This window comes from Gymnoscopelus braueri (assembly GCF_963280865.1).
Source record: "Gymnoscopelus braueri genome assembly, chromosome: 7".
NCBI lineage: Eukaryota > Metazoa > Chordata > Actinopteri > Myctophiformes > Myctophidae > Gymnoscopelus > Gymnoscopelus braueri.
In genome coordinates this window covers 17,999,123-18,020,833 of record NC_137608.1, presented here as the reverse complement: position 1 = coordinate 18,020,833, position 21,711 = coordinate 17,999,123, and the positions used below count along the sequence as shown (strand labels likewise).

Genomic DNA, 21,711 nt, shown 5'->3' with positions numbered 1-21,711 from the left:
AGCGGTACAAGGGTGGGAGATAAAGGTAGAACAGTAAGGTGTTCTTGACTGCTCTGTAACCCTCGCAAATTCCATCGCAGCTTTTCCTCCGCAGAGGGAATCGGATTAAAAGTGTAAAAGAATCTGTACAGACAGAGGAATACTGGCGGGACAGGGGGCCAATGCCACCATCTGTAGTTTACAAAGATAGACAAAACAAACACGACGGGGCCTTTAGTGTTTTTTTTCTGATGTGCTCGCCACTCTCTCTCCGAAAACGAGCGTGCTGGGGATTCATTGGATACAGATGGGTGCATGTTTGTGCTCCGCACATGGCTCTGCTGAACAACAGTGCAAAGGGAATGGAGTAACAGTTCTGGGGGCTGCCTTGATTGAACTATAGACTTGAATGTACAGTACTGTACTCTATGACTCTATCTATGCCAGCGGTTCTCAAACATTTTCATGTGAAGGACCCCCAAATTCATATAGTATTAGGCCGCAGACCCTCCCCCCCATCTGAATATATTTTGTGCCATACAAGATTTGTATTGTTATTTCTTTTCTCGTGCTGTGAGATTGTAGCTTCAAATAGTCGATGTACAGTTTCTAGGTTTAAAGTGGTTAAACCGATTTTTATGAACACATTTTGTATTAGTTTCCATTTTACACTCTTGAGTTACAGACCCTTAAAGCCTAATTTATGCTCTGTCACGCCATGGTGTGGTGCGCCATGAACGGCCCGAGAACAGCAGACTACAAGCTCGCATCCAGGCCGTGTTATGGCCATTCTTGCCGTGAGACACTGTCGCGCAACAAAGTATCACTCAGGCTTTAAGGCCCATGTGGACCCCTGATTGTCCCCTGACCCCACTTTGTAGAACCAGTGATGCAGGTATCTCTTTCTGATCCCTCTGACTCTCGCCTTGGCTTACAGTATGTCCTCCCTACAAAAAGGCTGCGTTGTAACCACTGTCGCTCTCCTTCAGTTGCGTTTCAATCAGAACACAATGGCCCGAAGGCTCAGTCCAGAAGATATTTGAAAATAAGTTCCTTTTCCACGATGACTGTTTTGAACGGATACCCAAAATACTGTCCTGGGGTCTCGAGGGGCGACTGATCTCCTTGATGTTCCTTCCTCCTTGGCGTTTGTACTCTCTAAGTGACATTCAGTAATTCAAATGTATACAACCCTAACCCAGTATGAGGGGACATTTTCTGCAACCCAATGTCAGTGAGTTTTGGTTTGCAGATTGAATGATCGGCACAATCATCTCACTGAAGATCATCATACCGCTCTCCTCTTCAAGATGACAATGTTTGTGTTGCGTTACAATAATCGAGTAAGTCCATCTCCATCAAGAATAAACAGGGGGAAAAATTCCCAGCATGTCATTTCGTTTTAATGGCAGCATTGTATTTTAATTTCAAAAATCACCAGCAAGGGAGGTCCCTTCACTTCAACCCCAAGCCCTTTATTTATCCTAGTCAGACCTCATCTTCCCTGCGCCCTGTAATCACGCAAAAGGCCTCAGAGAGAGAGAGAGAGAGAGAGAGAGAGAGAGAGAGAGAGAGAGAGAGAAAGAAAGAGATGTGGGTGAGAGGGGGGATGGGGTGGGGGGGTGTCTAATGGCTGCACACACATGCCCCTGAAACAGCACTGACAGTGCCTTAGCTCCAACCAAACCACATATAATTAACATTCCCCACATGCCAGCTAACCTGAGCACTAACAGGACGATCGAAAACAGGTGTGTTTAGCAACAATCCCCCCCCCCCCCCCCCCCCCCTTCTCTCTCTTTCTGTAACTCACCTCTCTGTGAGGTGTGTTAAGAAATCGGGGATAAACACTTTGATGTTAGCGGCGAAAACTTGACCACTTGAACCCCATCATCCCCTATTCTGGGGGGCAACATTTGGAAAGCCTCTACGCACCAAAGAGATTTGGTGTGTAGAGGGAAAAAAGAGCACACCAAGTACAGAGGGAAGTTGTCCATTTGTTTTCTAAGTACAGAGGGTTTAAGGGTGAGAGTCGGTGAGTTGTACGGGTGTCTGGTGTCCATCGGCGCGGATGAGTGGATGAGGGATCCGTTTGTTATAGTTGGGGGCAACATCAAACATTTTTGTAGTCAATAAAGTTGTACTTTTTCCTCAATTCCATTTTTGAATACAGGACTTTAACTTGTAACAGCGTGTTTTTTATATTGGTATGTGTGGCATTGCTACTTTTGACTTAGTACTTCTTCCACCGCTGGTTGCTGCACAGGAGTCTGGTGTCCATCGGCGCGTATGAGTGGATGAGGGATCAGTTTGTTATCGTTGGGGCGACATGAAAGGACGCTGAGCGGCTTGGCATGGGGAGCTGAGTTGTTTGCAGAGCCATACCAGGCCTCTACAGCATGTCACACGTTTAACCACTTAAGCCTGACACCGTCGTACAATGAAAACAGCCGATCTACAAGCTCTCGACGGGTCACGAATGCGACGCGTTGTGAGCTTGTAGAGCTTGCTGTTTTCACTGCCCAACAACTAAATGTGATTAATAAATGTGTCTGCAGATTGCAGAGGCTACGGATTGACCTGAGATGTACAGTACAGACAAATGCACACACTGGATGGCCCAGCAGCAACTCTACTGCAACGGGAACAAAGGAGCCTGTGTGTGTGTGTGTGTGTGTGCGTGTACTGTACGTGTACATGCGTGTACATGCGTGTGCATGCGGATACGTATGTGCAAAATGTAATGTTGTGTGTGTGTGTGTGTGTGTGTGTGTGTGTGTGTGTGTGTGTGTGTGTGTGTGTGTGTGTGTGTGTTCCGTCTCCACATCGACATCCTAAAACACTGTGGCTCCTCTGCTGATGAAAATTGCTCCCTTTCATTCTTACTGTACAGTCAGTCCCATCAGGGGATGTCAGGACGAACAGAGAGAGAGAGAGAGAGAGAGAGGGAGGAATGGAGGGAGAGAAAGGGAGGGGGGGCAGAAATAAAGAGAGAGGGCGAGAGAGACGGAATGATGTGGGTAGAAGTTGAGATTAATGCATGTTTTGTCACTGCATGTGTTTATCTGGGAACATCTGACATGAGCTGGCTGACAGGGGGATCATCTTACCATCCATTTGGAGCGAGCGGGCTGAGAACGCCCCCATGCAGCGCAAGAACAGCCATTAGCAACAGTCAACCATCATGTTTTGGATCGCAAGCCATAGATCCTCCTTCTGCTTATCAAAGCCCTGAATGCCACGAAGAGCCCATATGGAGACATGTTCTCTCCCTCCAGAACATACGCACACACACGTACACACACACACACACACACACACATATATGCACACGCACACGCACACGCACACGCACACGCACACGCACACGCACACACACACACACACGCACACTTGCAAACCACAGTTTGTTTGTTTCCGAGTATAGGGGCCCAGCACGCAGCTGCGCCACAGAGCTCCTCCAAGCATGGGATTTTTGAACTCTGTGTATACGCCCAGGCCTTCGGTGTTAGCAGGCGCTATCTGTTGTGTTTGCTGTTAATTTTATGGAGCCAGGGCTTTGTTGTCGGCTCCATCCATAACAATGGGAAGTGTTAAAGTAAACCAAGTGTTACATCAATGGCGCTGCGCGGCAAGATGGAGAAAATTAGAGCTGAAGGGGGGGGGGGGGGGTAGGCATGTCCAATCTGAGGGATCGTTAAACCACTTAAAACCCTGCAGCATCCGTATTGTGGGGAAAGCTTTCGCAGGAAATAGCAGATCGACAAGCTCACAACGCGTTGTCGATCTGAAGTTTTCAGAAAAAGCTTTCCCCACAATAACAGAAAACAGAAAATACACTAGCATAGAGCCCTGGGGGACTCCATATGGGGTTTTTAAGTGGTTAAAAAAAAAAGTCTCTCTCTCTCTTTCCCCTTTTCGCTCCAAGCTTTCTTTTCCTCTTCCCCAGCTATCCCTCTATCATATCATTCCAAATGGCTTCATTTGCTCTACGCTGCAGCACATTTAATTTGCAGTTGGTTTTGACTTTTTGGATGAAGTTGTCCCAAACATGCTAATTGTGTACCTTTTGGAAAGCTCAGCAGAACCAAACACGCGCAGGCAGCGGCGTCTCTGCCGGTCCCGCCCTGGCAGTGGTGGAAAAGTAACTAAGTACATTTCGTCCCTGTCGGCTGGAAACCTCACAAGTCCCAAACTGTTACTTTTCAGGATTCACAACTCAAAAAACAGCAAAAGTAGCAGATATACAAGCTCCAGCTTGCGGATCTGCTAGTTTTGATGCTTTTGTGTGACGCTGCAGTATGATCAAGCAGGGCGTTAATTTAACGAAAAAACGCAAAGTTAGAACATGGAGATAAGAGGTTTCTGCCCGGCCGATAGCGCCGATTTACTACTGTACTTAGTACAACGCGCCACACCGCGACGCGTTGTAGACCTGCCATTTTTGAAAAAGTTTTACACATTCTGAAAGGGTTACTTTTACTTTAGCACCTTGAGTACATTTTGATGCAGATACTTTTGTACTTTTACTCAAGTTTGAATTTTGAATGGAGGCCTTTTACTGGTAACATAGAGTATTTTTAATATTGTGGAAGGCTATTGCTACTTTAACTTTTTTTTACATTTATTTTTAGGCTTTTCATGCCTTTATTATAGATAGGACAGTAGGCTGACAGGAAATGGGGAGGGAGCTGGGGAGTGACATGCAGCAAAGGCCATCGGGGTCGGGAGTCGAACCCGCGACACGGTATCGGGCTACATTGTAGCCTAGGTGCCTGGACCGCTACGCCAGCGGTCCAGGCCATTGCTACTTTTACTTAAGTAAAAAAAAGAAGAAGAAAGAAGTAAATTCTTCCAGCTTGGCGCCCTGGCCTGGCCTGTGCTCTGCTGGCTGCATGAGGGCTTGTTTACTGTGGTGTCAGAGCTCCTTTGGAGCCACTTCACCAGCATGTGTTGAGCGTGGAGCAGGTTTCGCCTTCTGTTTGTTTAACCCTCCTAACCCTGTCTACTTAGTGTATGAAGAGGGCCCGCGCACAGCCTTCCTAACCCTGTCTACTTAGTGCATGAAGAGGGCCCGCGCAAAGGCATCCACGTTTGTTCTTATTCTTTTCTCTTTTTTTTTGCCCCTTTCGGGCACATATGGCTACATTGATTAGAGGAAATCGTACGGATCAGTGCCAGGGGGAAGTAATTGAACGCGACACCCGCTTGACTTCATGTTTGTTTGGTTGGTCGGCCTGTCCCTTGTGTGGACATTCTGTCAGCAGCTTGTTTTCAAGGGGTTCAGTGGCTCCCTACATTGCCAGTGTCTTCATCACATTTGTCACAACCTGAATCTGCCAAAAAAAAACAGACAATAACAAAACGACAACAAACAAAAAACTCTGAATTGTTCCATCCTTTGCCTCTTGGAAGCCAAAACGACATGCAGTCCATCATGCGCTGTGTTCTGTCAAATATCCCTCCATCCCCTGTGGGAATTACTATAAAGGTAAGACATTTTATCCCCCTTTGATATGTTTGCTGATAGATCGTCCAACATCAATCAAGACGTAACACTTTAATTGAGGGCCAAGGAGCTGCTTGAGGCTAAAAAGCTTTTTATGCTTTTCATTTGTGATGTGAAACTTCAAACGTTTCTATTTTTTTTGTTGGTCTTTTTTTGGCAGAGCCTTCAGCCCACCACTGGCTCTGGCAGTGGGCTCGCATTAGGCTCTTTCCATTACAGGGCTAAAATAATAGGGGCCACACCAGAAAGAGATGCAGTCCATGTTTTATACTAGGTGCTAGCCGGCCGCTTTGGCAACCAGCCCCGTGGACCTGTGGCTACTGCGGTGAAAGAATGGGGGAGGGGATTTGCATGGAGGGAGAATTAGTACTTTGGTGGAAGGATGGTAGTAGTATAGTGAGGCTATTTCGGGGACTCAATGAGGTCTGGGTTTATTGCCCAGCTTTCTGAGGCCACAGCGCTGCAACAAAAGCATGAATAAGCTGTAGAGCGTGACCGATGCCAGATATTTTGGGTTCCGATGCCGATCCCGAGTCCTAGACCACCAATGGTTTGAACGCTGTTGTGTCAGATCAATCCATTCCAATCAATTAAAAAAAACTTCTGCAGATCTACTATCTAAGTAGATGTAGATCTGCTGTTTTTGATATTTCTAAAATACTGTTAAAAACATCCTGCCTAAAGATCTGTTCCTATCTGATGTGAGCAAAAATGGATATGAAATGCAGAAAAGTGTGGGGGTATTTTTCTCCTACGGTATCTCTGAAGGCTGTGATTTTGAAATGGAAATGGCTGCTGGCACAGCCTGGCAGTGGTGGAAAGTACATTTACTCAAGTATTGTACTATACTTAAGTAAACCTTTTAGGTACAGTACTGTATTAATTTACACATTTACTTGTACGCTTCTACTCCACTACAATTATTTGACAACTTTAGTTACTAGTTAGTAACTAGTTCGTAGTTTGCAGATGTAGATTATTAACACAGAAACATACATTAATCAATTAAGCCCAATGTTATTCTTAACATTTTTTAGCACTTTTACTTTGGCACTATAAGTATATTCTCATTTAAATACAGGCCTTTTACTTGAGTATTTTTGTATTGTACTTAAGAAAAAAATAATCCCAATACTTCCACCAATGGCTGCTGGCGAGTAGAATGAGAGGCAGCCAGCTACACCCCCCCCCCCCCTTTCCAGTGTGGAACTCTGTAACCCACCACAGCTGGCCTGATTTGGCCCAGCCCTGGCCCCTGTTCTTGCTTACCCTGACATTAATGAGCACCACAACAGTAATGGCTACCAGGGCACTGTGGTAGACTGCATGATATTAGAGGTTTGATTTGAGGTCTGTGGCATTTCTTTGTACTAATAATGTGTCGCTGACGTGAAATGTCGTTGTTTAGTTTTTTTTGGAACGTATCTTAAAGTTTTAAATTTAAGCTGTGTGTGTGTGTGTGTGTGTGTGAGAGTGAGTGTGTGTGGGGTTGGCTCACCTGTAGTAAGAGTGCATATCACGTCATGATGAATTGGCTGTATCAGTTGTTCTCAAACTTTGTAATTTCAAAGACCCCCCCCCCCCCAATAACTCTGAGAGTGTGCAAATGGACTCTTAAATCCTATGTACAGCACTTCATAAATCAGGTACCCACAGAGGTCTATACTTAATGGTCCCTTCCTTTTCCCCCTCTGTCTACACCAAATCGACAAAAACAGTCGAAGATCACATCACGACCGATCTGCTATTTTCAGCGAATGTTTGCCTATTTTCACAGAATGTGTGTGGAGTAAAAAAAAAGTAAGCTATGTCCATGGCTGACAGTTGCGCAGCGCGAATAGACTTTGTATTGACGCTGGTGTACACACAGCACATTTCCAGCGGTTGTATGTATGCGTATCATGTAGCCAGCACTTGTTCACTATAATGGACTCACACTGCGAGGCTGCTGTGATGGAAATATTGCCCCTGCAGTCAAGCTCGCTCGGCTGTTCCCCTGAAGCGCCAAGCATATAATAAAGATGGAAGGAAGCTCTTTATGTCAGCCCTCTGCAAGGAAACAGTCATCTGTAATTATCGCTTGCCTTTCAACCCTCATAGCAAACACAACAAATAAGTGCTGTAGCGTGACCTGGCAACGCGCTTCAGAGAAAACGCCTGTTTGCTTGTTTGCATGCTTGTTTGTTTGTGTTCTGGAGATCACGTGATCACGGTACCATAACACCCCCCCCCCCCCCCCAAACTCTACCCCTCCGAACTCCCCCCCCACCCCACTCCGGAGCATCAAGTGCATTTGAAGTCACAATGTGGAAGTCATTAGCCGCAAATCCCTACAAATATAATAACAGGGTGATTAGCCCTCTCAGAATTATCCTGCACTCTTTTTTTTTCTCTCCTCTTTTCTTTTTCTGAAAAGGCTGCTCTTGTTGCCGGGTTTGTGCGGTGTTCTGCGAGCTCAGGGCGAGTCCTTCTCCTCCTCCTCTGTTTCCCGGACTTTTTCTATTTGTAGATCTGCATATATTTTATAGGAGGAGGTTTTTCTTTTTCCCCCTCTCTTTGCCTTTCATGCGGTGGTAGTTCTGTTTCCCATCACAGCCTGTGATGAGACCACAAGAAAGGCCTGGCCCATGTGACGAGAGCACCACGGTCGCTTGGTGACAGGGAAATGGCGGGGTGTATGTATGTATGTATGTGTGTGGGTGTGTGTGTGTGTGTGTGTGTGTGTGTAGGGTGCTCTGAGGTGACGATAGCCCAATCAGTTCACCACTGGGCACCTCATCATGGAATTGGGAGTGAAACACACGGCCCCGCGCCACTTAACCCGTAGCGGGCCTGCTCTTTTTTTGTTGACGGATGTGTGGCCGTCCGCAGGGCTTTTAAATGCTCCATTCATCTTTATGATGGCCTCACTTATCTCGGAGTCCTTGCAGATCCACTACTTCCCATTCCCACCGCAAGCAAATGGTGCCTTAAGACCACATCAACCCCCCTCCGGCGGCTGCAAAACGCTGCCATATTTACCATCTCGTCCTGGAAGGCGAGCTTGGCCACAGCAGGCGGAGATGATTGCCAACAGCAGTTCCTTCCAAGCAGCCCGTGTGCAGACGAGCACCACCACTCCACTCCACTCCACTCCACACTTTAAAAAGACTCCAGACTGAAAGTACCCCGGAGAAGAGGAGAGGAGACATTTACTAAGTCACTTTATAGCTAATTTTGATGCAGTGCGTTTGAGCACTGCGCAGGGCAAAGCTCAGCCCATTTCAGTCTCACTCCACTCCTCTCACAGAGTCACTGTCTGAAGGGCACGGAGCTTATTTGGGATGCACTTGGTTACCCCTCTCTCTCTCTCTCCTGGCCTGATGCTATCCTCGCTGGCTGCAGCCCGGTCCGGCCCTGATTACTTTTTGGCGATGGAGTGACTCATACCCGAGGCCTCTGCCAGTACCAAGCTCTCCACAGTGATCAGTCTGCATTCCGTTCGCCATCCTGTCCAGACCTCCGTCAGCTCAAAAGAAAAACCCAAACTTGTCACATCTGCGTTTAGCTTGCGCTCTTACCATTCTCTCCTTTAACCCATTAAGACCTGGGGCCGATTCTACAAATGCCTTCTAAATCAGTAGTTTTCAAACTTTTTCGTGCCAAAATTATATGTATTTGGCCGTGGACCCCCATCTGAAAATGTTTTGTGCCAGGGACCCCCAGAAGAAAACATTTGTTAAAAAATCAAAAATTATTAAAAAATACTACTACAAAAACTACCAGATCTACAAGCTCACAACGTTGTGAGCTTGTTGTGGAATAGCGAAAATATTAAATGGGGCTTAAAGGACCACTTCACCTGTTTTCAACCTATCTTTATGTAATTGGTCATCACTAATGCTCATTATAATAAGGTACCATTTTTGTCTACTCGGTCTGTCTCTCAGAAACCCTCCTACCAGTGTCATCATCGAGCAGAACCTCTACTCTAAATATCAGCCCTGACAGTGTCTCCATGCCCCCCCCCCCCCACACACACACACACACACACACACACACACACACACACACACACACACACACACACACACACACACACACACACACACACACACACACACACACACACACACACAGACCAGACTCCCATAGGCATCACAGTACAATTGCGGCGAGAAGCCGAATCGCTGTCTTCCGTGAAGTCATGTTCCACTTCAGCATGATGGGTCTCAAGGTAGATTTACAAATCCGCCGGCTGATGTCTGTCTGTGCCGCCGAGGCGGAATTAATCTGCAGAGGGAGAGGAGCCATTTACAAAACACAAAGTGCCATCATAATTACAGGAGCCCAGCACCCCTGAAGCAGCAGCAGCAGCAGCAGCAGCAGCAGCAGCAGCAGCAGCAGCAGCAGCAGCAGTAGCAGTAGCAGTAGCAGCAGCAGCAGCAGCAGCAGCAGCAGCAGCAGCAGCAGCAGTAGCAGTAGCAGTAGCAGTAGTAGTAGTAGTAGTAGTAGTAGTAGTAGTAGTAGTAGTAGCTGTAGCTGTAGCTGATGGGCTCTGGATCAACAGCAACTCCTAAACGGCTTTAATTAAAAGCAACTTTGGCTCAGTCATACACCGAGAGCGCCCCTGGGCTTCTGATTTTGTACTCAGATGAAGTGTGGTTCTTTCGGGAAGTTGAAAGAACTGTGTGAACCGTGTGTGTGGACGGGCGTGTGTGCACCTGTGTGTACGCTATTGTGTGTTAATGTTGCAAACTTGTTCTTCGTAGGAAAATCTAGTACTGTATATGCTATGCTAAACTCATTGCATAAGGATAGGCAAAGTTGTGTATCTGTGTTGTTCACATTAGATCATAATGTGAACTAAACTAAATGCATTTTATCAGTATTATGTAGCTTTAATCCAACCCCTGCATCTCCAGCCATGGCCATTAAGGGTCTGGTGATGTCATCGTTCCGTTCGCAGGGTTTTCTTGGTTGAAATGTTCCAACCAGGCCCAATCAGCATCCTTTGAATGCGATGGCGTAATACAACTGCGCCAGACATTTCGAAACAACAGTGCAGGTGTTAGCATCATCCGTTCGTATCGATGCAGCTATTCAAGCGGATGTGAATAGAATCCCAGGAATACAAATATAGAGCGTGTATTTACTGATTGCCCCTTGATTCCTAAAAAAAGGCTTGTCAGCGACATCACCCCCTGTTCAGCAACACCTGTCTCATAAAGCAGCTGCAATAACTTCATTAATCAGACTGAATAATGAAGTGAAACCAAATAGAAATTGGGCTGAGTGTCAGGCTGATATGTATTTTGGCTATGTTTTTACTGTCTGTTTTACACTGTTTTGCCAGAGTGCCGAAAGCGCATTTTTATGCACATTTAATGGGCAATAAAGTTATATTATCTTATCTTATCTTGGTGTCAGACAGATTGGGAAACAGTCTGCGCTGAGTCTGAAGCTACAGTATGAACTGGCTCAGAATCTGTATCAGCTTTATTTGTCACATCACAGGTTTACAGGTGTAAATAAGGGGTGAATTATTTTTTGTTTGTTTGTGCACGCTCCATCATTTTGTAGCATTCCGTGAGAAGACAGAGCAGAAGGGAAAGATTCAAATATAAAACAAAGATATATACACACATACTGTATATATATACACACATACAGATAGCGTATGTGATAGCAGGTATGTACATGATGATCATTAGCATCATATGCAGGTGTGTACACGTTACACATTGACGGTGCCAATTTCCTCAGCTCCTGTTAACAAACTTGGGGGCTGACTTCCTGTCTTCCCCCGATTGTTCATTCGAGAACTTTGCTGTAGGGCTGATTTATTCCTCAGCCAAAACCAGCTATTTCTGGCGAGTGACACAGACTCACAGTGAGTGCGATGATGTATTCGGTCGTGACGCTGCTGTGGGTCAACCCGCGCGACCCTTGGCTGGGAGAGAGAGGTCCGTGGGGCGGGGGGATTGGGAAAGACACCTCCCTCTGCTGTGGTGGAAGAAGTACTATACTTACAGTATCAAAATTTGTCAGACTTATGTTTGAGCTACACCGTGAGCATTGTGAGCTTGTAGATCTGCTATTTTTAAAAAGTCAAACTATAAAGTAGGGCCTAATTGGTTAATGTATGTTTTCTGCAAAGTAACTTAAAACTAATGCTGCCAAGTAATTGTTGCGGCGGAAAACAAAAGTACAATATTTGCCTCTGAGCTGTAGTGGGGTAGAAATATACAGCACTGAAAAATGGAAAAGCTCAAGCAAAGTAAAAGTACCTCAAAACTGTACTTAAGTACAGTTACTTGAGTAAATGTGCTTAGCTACTCTCCCACCCCCTGTCCCTCTGTAAGTGGACAGACACCCAAGAAGAGACCGCAGAGTGTAGCAGCAGAAAAGAGGAGGGAAGAGGAAAACCAGAGGACAACGGAGGGAGGTGATAAAGAGCGAGCGAGTGGGTGGGAGGAAGCCAGAACAGCTTGAGTCTAATTTATACTTGGCTGCGCATCGTGTCGCGCACCACAAATACCCCGATCCACAAGCTCACAGTGCCATCACGCCGTGTGATACGTCGCGATCTTGTAGATCGGCTATTGACTAATTAAAAGTGTAACTCAGGCTTGGCTTTTTGGACTGCAAAGCGGGGGGAATCAGAAAGAGCCTTTTTGCACCACAGCTGGCTCACCATGGGGGCATAATGACTGTCACATTGCGAGGCATATGAGCTCATGCTCAACTGAGACGGCGTGGCGATGATGAAAGGGACCGGTCAATTGGCTCACCATGTACATAGCAACGAGAGCCTCCATGGAGACCGGCCAAAACACAAATCTTCTGCATGTTGTCGGGCGGAAACCTCTTATCTCCTTATTTCAACTTTTTATTGTTTTTTTTTTTTTTTCTTTATTAATGCCCTACTTAGTCATCTGCTAATTTGCCACTTTTGTGTGACACTGTAGAGTGTCAAAACAAAAGTACCAAATTAGCAGATCTACAAGCTGACTCGTCAGCTAATATGTGCTATTTTTTGGGGAAACAAATACGTGAGAGTGGTTTAAATCTGTCTGGGTTTTATAAATATTTAATCAATGAAAAGTATTGAAGTTGGTCCACAGGTTCTTTTCCATATCCTGAAAACCTTTAACAGTTTTGGACATAAAAGGTTTTCACCCGACAGCGCCGAAATGTGGAAGTCTGTTTGATTGGCAGGAAACGATAGCAGGCTGTTTAGTACCGTCCCATGTGTTCTCTCGCATTACCGCAGCCAAGCTAACGCCACTAAAGCTAAACGCAATTCTAAAGCGTCTAGAATGTGCATGTTATCGCATTGTCACAGCCGTTGCCCTTGTGACATGTCTGGATTGTTGTGTGTTTGTGTGAGTTTAAAGAGACAATAATTTTGTTTAAATAAAAACATATGTTGTTTGGTGTCAGATGTTTTTTTTGTGTGGATTGAGTCATTCTTAACGCCCTGGCTACATTGATTGAGCACCCTGGACAGTCAACAATTTAATGGTATTTATGAGTTCCTGCAATATAAATAATGACAATAATTTATTAGAGCGCTGAATGAATATCCCATTTTAATCAAAGCAGGAATTCAGACTTTGCGGCTAAAGTCTAATTTATTATGCTTCCTCATGCGGCCGCGTCGTGCGCCAAACATAGCCGACGTACAAGTCCACAACACAGCGCGGGTGCGTCGCGTCGTGGGCTTGTAGATCGCCTATGTTCGGGGCGCGCCACCGCCCTACGACAAAGTACAAGTCGGCTTTAAAACTCTTCCTGACAGGAGGTCGCCTGAGGCTGAGTGTGATGAGCTATGATGGCTCACTCGCCATTGTTTATATGACTTCTCTGTTTCAAAGAAGAAAAGACTCATTCCGACCATTGTTTTGCTTTGGGGACCATGCTCTCTCTCCCTCTTTCTCTCTATCCCACCCCCCCCCTTCTCTCACCCCCCCTCTCTCTCCATTTGTTCTCTCCTTCCACCATATGGTTGTCATATATTTCCTGGAAATTCAAACCATGTTTGCTTTAGCTGTATATCTGCAGGTCTTTTTTTTCTCTTTTCATTTTTTTTCTCCTTCTAAGCTCTTGTGAAACTCGGGTTGACATTAATTGAAACAATACCAAGTCATGATTGATCTCACTTTGACACGCTCGGGCCGATGTTACGAATTGAGACTGGGCAGAAACTACAACTTATATTCCTCGAGGCTTATCGTCTATTATCATTCCAAATGCATAACAACAACAAAAAAAAAACATTTAATCCAAGACCATCTGATTCAACATCTGATTCTCAAACAAGTGTATATAATAGATCTATTGGATGTCTGCCTGTAGCATGCCTGCTTAGAATCACTTATTCTGATCCTTATCTTAATACACTGTCTCTTTAACGTGGGGTCTCAGGACCACCAGGGACATGGACCCTGGTGGTCTGTAGCTCTGAGCGTGTACAAATGGAACCAAATGGACCCGGACGGGTCCATTTGGTTCCATTTGTACACGCTCAGAGCTAAATTAAAGCGGCACTATGTAACTTTCTTTTAATGAATAAAATGTAATTGTGTCCGATATATATGGTAGAGTATGTTAATACAATATAACTTATACAATTGGGGTGGTTGTATTTTGTCTCCATGCTCTTCTATTGAGACATTTAGATTGTGTCAAAGGTCATGTCTCACCTATAGACATAGGATCTGACACGAAGATTAAATTTATCCCCTGAGCAAGCAGGCAGGCACTTATTAGCTCAATGGTAAAAAATGGCAGCGCTTGTGCAGGAAACCGGGTTCAAATCTGGGGCAGAAGAGGAAAGTTACGTAGTGCAGCTTAACACTGTGTAGATTGGGATCACAGAGATTAAAAAGGGGGCAAAAAAAGGCCATCAAATGGGGGTCCGTGGCCTATTAATAATGCATATCAAACGGAGGGTCCTTGAAATTAAAACATTTGAGAATGGCTGTCATAATTAACCCTTAGTAGGTGTCACACACAGACAAAGCTCTTAAACACTCTCTCTTGTACTCTCTCTCTCTCTCTCTCTTTCGCCCAGAGTGCTACACTGCTAATGGAGAGGACTACAGGGGCGTCCAGAACCAGACCAGCCTACAGGCGGGGAAGCCCTGCCTCTTTTGGAACGAGACCTTCCAGCACCCTTACAACACCCTGAAGTACCCCAACGGAGAGGGGGGGCTGGGGAGCCACAACTACTGCAGGTGAGGGAGGCCCACCCACACCTCTGGAACGGGGGGGGGGGGTAGTGCTGAACAAGCCTCTTGTGGCCAGCGTTGCCAGACTTTTGCGAGAGAAACAAGCGACTAGGTCTATGAAAACTTAAGCCCAAAAGAAGCGACTGGGTCACATGAGCACTTCAAACCTATATACGTTGGCTATTTTGAAAATAGCCGATCTACAAGCTCACAACGCGTTGCAGTTGTGATCTTGTAGATCTGCTATTTTCAAAAAAAAATCTTGAGGAAAAGAAAGTGCAAAATGTGGAATATATGAAACATTTTAACAACACACATCTGGTACGGGGGGCCCTGGCACAAATTATAATTTCAGATGAGGGTCGGTGGACAAATACACATTAATTTGGGTGTCCCTGACATGAAAACGTTTGAGAACCACCGGTTTAAACAATAATCAAACAATTTGGAAGCAAGCCCAAAATAAGCAAGTACACTTTAGAAACAAGCCCAAAAAACCTCAACCCGCAACTTACTAATATTTACAAGCAACTTTACAGAAAAACAAGCCCGAAGTCACTTATAATAAGCAGACCTCGCAACACTGCTTGTGACGAACCGAGTGAACTGTGGCGTGCCATCTCTAACGTATTTCACAGGTTCTGGGTTTGTTTCCATGCGCTACGGCCTGGTTTCAGGTAAGGTTCTCGGAACCTCATTTGGGCCCTGCTGAGGACATAGTAGTTACCGGAACTAGTACTTTCACATGTTTTCTAAACTCAAAGCAGATCAGCTATTTGCTGCTTTTTTTTATTAGTTTTATTTATAAAGTACCTTCCCTGGTTCTGGTTATAATGGAAACCTAAACAAGAAACCATCACAGAACTTCACTGGTTCTCGAGTACCAGGTTTTATGGAAGGTTCTGGGTTACCCTTTGTCGTCTTTGAAAGTGTCATGCCTGATTTGCAGTATATTTGGTTATGTGCCACGTCCCGCATCCGAAAATAGCAGATCTGCAAGCTCACGCACAACATGTCGCAGCGTGACGCGGTCCTATAGCGCCTCATATCTGCAGGCCATATCCTACACTACAGCATTATTTTTGAGTAGTACTTCCGTATAGACAGACATTGTAATGACAACGGAGCTACCAGAGGCTGCCAAAAAAAGATGACTAAAATGAATAAAACAGTATGACTTGAAGTTAATGTGCTGAATTCATAATGTACCTTTGTATGTTTGCGTCCCGGGGGAGACACCTGCCCTAAGACACACTTACGTCACTGACCAAGCTTATGTCGTGGCTGTGGGGCAGAAACCTCATATCTCCATCTTTTAACTTTTTGTATTTTTCCGTAAATTAACGCCCTACTTATGATCACACTACAGCGTCACACAGAGCATCAAAAGTATAGCAGATCTGCAAGCTCGATAAGCGGAGCGAAGCGACACGTTTTGAGCTTGTCGATCTGCTGCCTTTGCTGGTTTTTGAATTTGAATCCTGAAAAGTAATGCTCTGAAAAGTAAAGTTTTGGATATATGAGGTTTCCACTTGACAGAGACCACCTGACATCTTCCTAGCCTTTCAGACATGACTCATAGCCGAGACCACTAGACCAAAACGTTTGAAAAAAACGTTGAATATTTGAATACTTTTGACTGTTATGATGACGTGCCCGAAATATAGGGATTTATGGTTGAAAGTGGAAGAAAGCAAGTTCTGATTTTGTGCAACATGTTTACAAACAGATAAGGCCTGTAACCCCCCCCCCACCTTGTGACCCCAGGGTAAGAAACGCTGGCGCAGACACAGAAGTCTCCTCCGCCTGTTGCCCCGAAAGGTTCCAAAGATCAGACATTACATTTCACTTCTGAATGTTTTATTAGTGGATATCCCAGCAGAACGTGCAGTCCTGTCATCACAAGGACGCAGCCACTGCTTGAAGAGAGTTTGCACAAGCAAATCTCCATCCCTCATCCCAGGAATGTCAGGGGGACAGAACATGGGCGGCCTTGGGTCTCCAGACAAACCCCATCCCATCCGTCAGTCATGCCCCATGTAGGACTGTCAACGTTTGCATGCATGACTGTCCAACTTGTGTATTTGTATTGAGCCGCACTCCTTCGCGAGTCAAGACAAATTTCAACGCAGACTTCCAGAACAGTGGCTTGGCCCAGATAGCCGAACCATGAGAGAAATCGTACATCTCTTTCCCCCAAAAGCCTCTGAAACGTTTTCTCTAAGTCATGGTCGTAAACTCATAAAGCAACAATGCTTTGAAGTGGCAATGGACGGATTTGTTTAAACTTGGCCCCGGACGGCAATTCTGAAGATTTATGCTTAGGGATATATACAGAGGATCGAGGAAAGCTTTCGCCACACATTAGAAGCTTATTATATTCGACAAGTAGGGCAAAAATGGACATCTTCATTGTTTAGATTTGACATTTTTTGGCAATTGTGATACAGTGAGAAATTATTTTTTTTCTCTCCACACTAACAGACCATGGCTTTGTTACTTCTTGACAGAAGGGTTTCAGTCAGTAGACTCCGGTCAGGATTGACGCTCAATCTATTTCCGTCCCCCGGACCTCTCAGACTGTCAAAAGAGTCACTCATCAGCAATACACAGTGAAATCCCCAGTGATCATTTAACAATTTGTAACTCTGAGAGTGTACAAATGTGTCTGAAAGTGTACCTTTGTACTTTTTCAGACAGGGTTTGATTTGTTGGGAGAGGGGATATGGGGGGAAATCCATGCCTCTGCTTTTGATATCCTCGCGTCCGTCCGTCCGTCCGTCCGTCCGTCCGTCCGTCCGTCCGTCCGTCTCTCTGGTCATTCATTTTTTTGTCCCCGGTGCGGATATGTTTTATCCCTACTTCTGCTCAGACTGAATTACATGTTTGGTTATTATCGAATGTGTCAAAACGGGCTCATTCTTTTTTCAAAAATTGTGAGAATAGGAATTCCTCCAAGCTCACAACGCATCACGACAGGAGACGTTGTGAGCTTGTAGAGCTGCTATTCTTGCCATTTGTCATACTAAAAACTATATAGGGTTTAAGTGTTTTAGTTTTTTTTCATAGTTTTTTTCCCTAATCGAACCCTGCTCTAAATGAACACTGACGATGTTACTGTGTAGTGTGGAGACTGAAGTGGCTACTTGATTCTCAATAGATAAGAGATGGCCTTTACGAGGAGCTCACACAAGCCTTTGTTATATGGCTGTATTCCGGATTCTATTTCCCTCCAGGAATAGGTGGAGAATGTAGGGGGGTTTGCGAAAGTGATCTCCTCTTTTCATTTAGTGTGTGTGTGTGTGTGTGTGTGTGTGTGTGTGTGTGTGTGTGTGTGTGTGTGTGTGTGTGTGTGTGTGTTGTGGCATACTAAAGGTGAATGTACACATACTTTCTCGCAAGGGTTAGGTTGGTATGACAAAAATGAGACGTTTCTGAACAAAATTCAGAAAATGTAAAAATAAAAGGCTTTAACTGAGCAGTGTGTGGAAACTATACTGTAGGTTTGACACAGGTCTGCACCATTGATTCAGAATCATTCTCATCTTTATTGTCACTTGAACTCACACACAGGTTTAAAAGAATGGGTGACATTCTTTTTTTGTGCGAGCTCTCAACATCGCAGTTATAAGAAGGTTAAGATAAGACCTTTTATTGATCCTGCGGGGGAAATGCAGTCGCCAGAGGCAGCACAGCAGTTAAGATACAGTTACAGGGCAATAGAAAGCTGTAGATCAGTGGGGTCCGGGGACCCCTAGGGGTCCTTGAGATGGGGGTTCCAGGGAGGTCCCCAGTAAAGGTTGTTGATACAGCGTCACAATAATTTCAATCACTTTATCCATATTTTATACATTGGCTATTTAAAAAATTGCAGATATACTATCTCAGAGTGCTGGGAGCTATTTGTGAATATTGAAAAAATAATCTTGAAAGTATTGGAACATTTTGAATAATTAAAAAAAAATCTGAACACAAATCTTCTCTTTTCAGATCCGCGGCCAAATACATATCAATTTGGGCGTCCTTGACATAAAAAAGTTTGAGAGCCACTGCTGTAGATAGAGCAGTTAGTGGCAGGAAAGTACAGAGGTCATGGAAGGACATTAATATGTTCTTTGTTACTGGCAACAATGATGAAACCTTTGTTCCCAGCTTTCCCCCTATATGACGTGCACGCGTCCCACAGCCGTGGAACATGCATACTGTACATATTTGATCGGCGCTGGGCTAGCCGCGAAACATGCTTGTACGCACAGGGCTCAGTGTGTGTACGGTACATATTTATGTTTAACTAAGTGTGTATTTGTGTGTGTGTACGATCATTCACATGCATGCATATGAATGTACACGTACTATATGCATACATTGTCCATGCGTATACACATGTACATGTATATTTTGTGGTGTGTGTGTGTGTGTGTGTGTGTGTGTGTGTGTGTGTGTGTGTGTGTGTGTGTGTGTGTGTGTGTGTGTGTGTGTGTGTGTGTGTGTGTGTGTGTGTGTGTGTGTGTGTGTGTGTGTGTGTGTGTGTGTGTGTGTGTGTGTGCACAAATGCACTCATGTGCCCTAAGAGGGAGAGTGCTCCCACCACAGACTGAGAACCATATGGGGAAGGGACAACAAAATTTGGATTTCAAAACACCTTATTTACATCTGTGGCCTGTGGCTAGTCAAATGATGTTTCCAATGCACCCCCCACCCCTAACTATCCCACTTTCTACCTCTAGCACTAACAATTCTCTCTTCGCTCGGCCATGTCTGTCTGGTCTCCATCTCTCTTCGCTGTCCTTTTTTGGCACAACAGTTGAACTGCAACCTCTCAAAATAAGCGGTATGACCTATATCGGGAAGGGGGTTAAGCCCGGTTGAATAGCCAATCTACAAGGCCACAACGCGTCGCAATTGCGATGCGTTGTGAGCTTGTAGATCGGCTATTTTTAAGCATGTGACGCTGAGCTTTAAAGTCCTTTCCACAGAATCTCTTCAACGGGAAAAAGCCGATCTACAGTACAAGCTAACAGCGCGTCACAAAGTTCGCAACCAGAATAGGGCCACTGGGGTTCAAGTGGTTAAAGTGAAGGATATGGGAGAAGGAAAATGTGATGAAATGGGGCGGGTGTTGGGGGGGGGGAATGGAGGGGGTGGCTGTCTGATCCCAGCGCCAAGGGGGGTTTTATGAAGCGAGGGCTGAGGCACAGGTGGATAACACGAGGCTAAGAAACATCGCATGTCGTTACTTGAACACACGTCTCCGAGCGGGGAGCGGATGTACAGGGATTAGAGAGGCGTACATGTGTGTGTATGCTGCGTACAGTATGTGAACGTGTGTGTGTGTGTGTGTGTGTGTGTGTGTGTGCGCGTGTGCGTGTGCACACACAGCTCAGACAGTGTAGCAGGTGCAGTGGGGGCGATGGGATATCAGGATTGAAGGAAGTGGGTCTCATAAACCCCTCTGTTCTCATCTCATTGGAGGGTTTTCCCCAAACCGATTGAGTTGAAAGAGCTCTGTGATACTAGAGAGAGAGAGGGAGCCCTAATAGTCCCCAGTTTTCATCTTTACGGCTCTCCATAAAATAACCCAGTGAAAACAGAGAAGAAATTTGGCTGAGGGAAACCTCATATTAATCCCCCCCCCCCCCCCCCCCCCCCAAAAAAAGGAGAGCGAAGTCCACTCCTATGCTAGCTTGGCCAAGAGGCTAAACAAGAGTCATTAATCGATAAATATGTACCGTACGGGTCCATATTTACACTCTCAGGGTTAAATTAACCCTGCTCTTGTGACGTTATCGGATATAATCACTTTGAGCTTATACGACACTTAGATAGTCCTTAGATAGTCCTCTGATCTTTCTCGAGGAGTTAAGGACTGTGCCAGAGACATTGCTGAAACAGAAAGGGTAGAATGTACTCTTCCCGCGCACCGAGACTGGACTCCCCTCTGCTGTCTGCTCCATTAGTACGAGAGTGTGAATTGTGTGATGGTTTGTTCGGCTGTTCACTGAGTGGCCATTTCCTGGTCATTTGTATGCAGGTGTGTGCGTGCGCGGTGCGGAATTTACGAGTGTCCACTATAGCTGTGTGAATGCCATTCCCACAAACGGATGGGATAATGGCAGTGTCGGAGTGAGTTATGTTCCTTGCCTTTATTGTAATTGAAGCCCCACGATGTCAGGTGTAAATCTGAGATCATGGCTTTCCATCACACGGCCATCAACAATACAACACGGTCCACCTGGATGTAGCATGGGCCATGTGAACGCAGCACAGGTCACTTGAATGCAGCATGGGCCACATGAATGTATAGTATGGGCCACATGAAAGCATGGGGCCATCTGAATGCAACATGGTCCACATGAACGCTGCATGGGCTACCTGAATGTAGAATGGCGCCTACCTGAACGCTGTACAGGGCCACCTGAACTGAATGAGCATTCATGTGATGTTTGACCAGAATGCCATGCCGTACAATTCTCAGCGTTAAAGCTGCAATCGGTACAGCGAATCGGTTTCATGTCCTACCCCGGGATTCGAAACTGCTTCTACCGCCTGGCGCCTGCCAGACCAAACTTCTACCGCTCTTCCAGGACGGAATACCCCGCTTGGCCAGTGGAGACATTGTGCTTATGAGCTTCAGGCAGTACTACTTGTCAACCAGTAGGTGTACCTACCTGACAACAGAGTTGGAATTTCTCGATGGAAGGGAGACCACCTCGCAACCACTGAAGATGTTCTGCTTATATTGTATACCATTATATGTATTGGTATACCATGGTATACAGATATGTTGGAATGATGTTTTATTCATTAAAATACGTCCCAGCTTCAATTTAATACTGAGTGGAACCAAATGAACCCTTATGCGGGTGCATTCACTTACGGCGTTGCAAATGGACAGATTAACACCAAGGATTTGACTGTGCATGTGTCAACACGAGGGGCCTTGTTAGTAACAGTTGGTACAAGCACCATGTCTCCGGGCTACATTGACAGATCCTAATCCACCGGGCG

General features: G+C 45.4%; 1 protein-coding gene across 2 annotated transcripts in view; it reads left to right on the top strand.

Annotated features, from left to right (window-relative positions):
• The window catches only part of kremen1 (kringle containing transmembrane protein 1), a 76,740-nt gene that overhangs the window by 12,691 nt on the left and 42,338 nt on the right, over window positions 1–21,711 (top strand). For both annotated transcript variants that reach the window (XM_080434026.1, XM_080434025.1), the window contains exon 2: window positions 14,547–14,709. In XM_080434026.1, coding sequence (XP_080290152.1) covers window positions 14,547–14,709 — 163 coding nt within the window. The remainder of the gene's footprint in view (window positions 1–14,546; window positions 14,710–21,711) is intronic.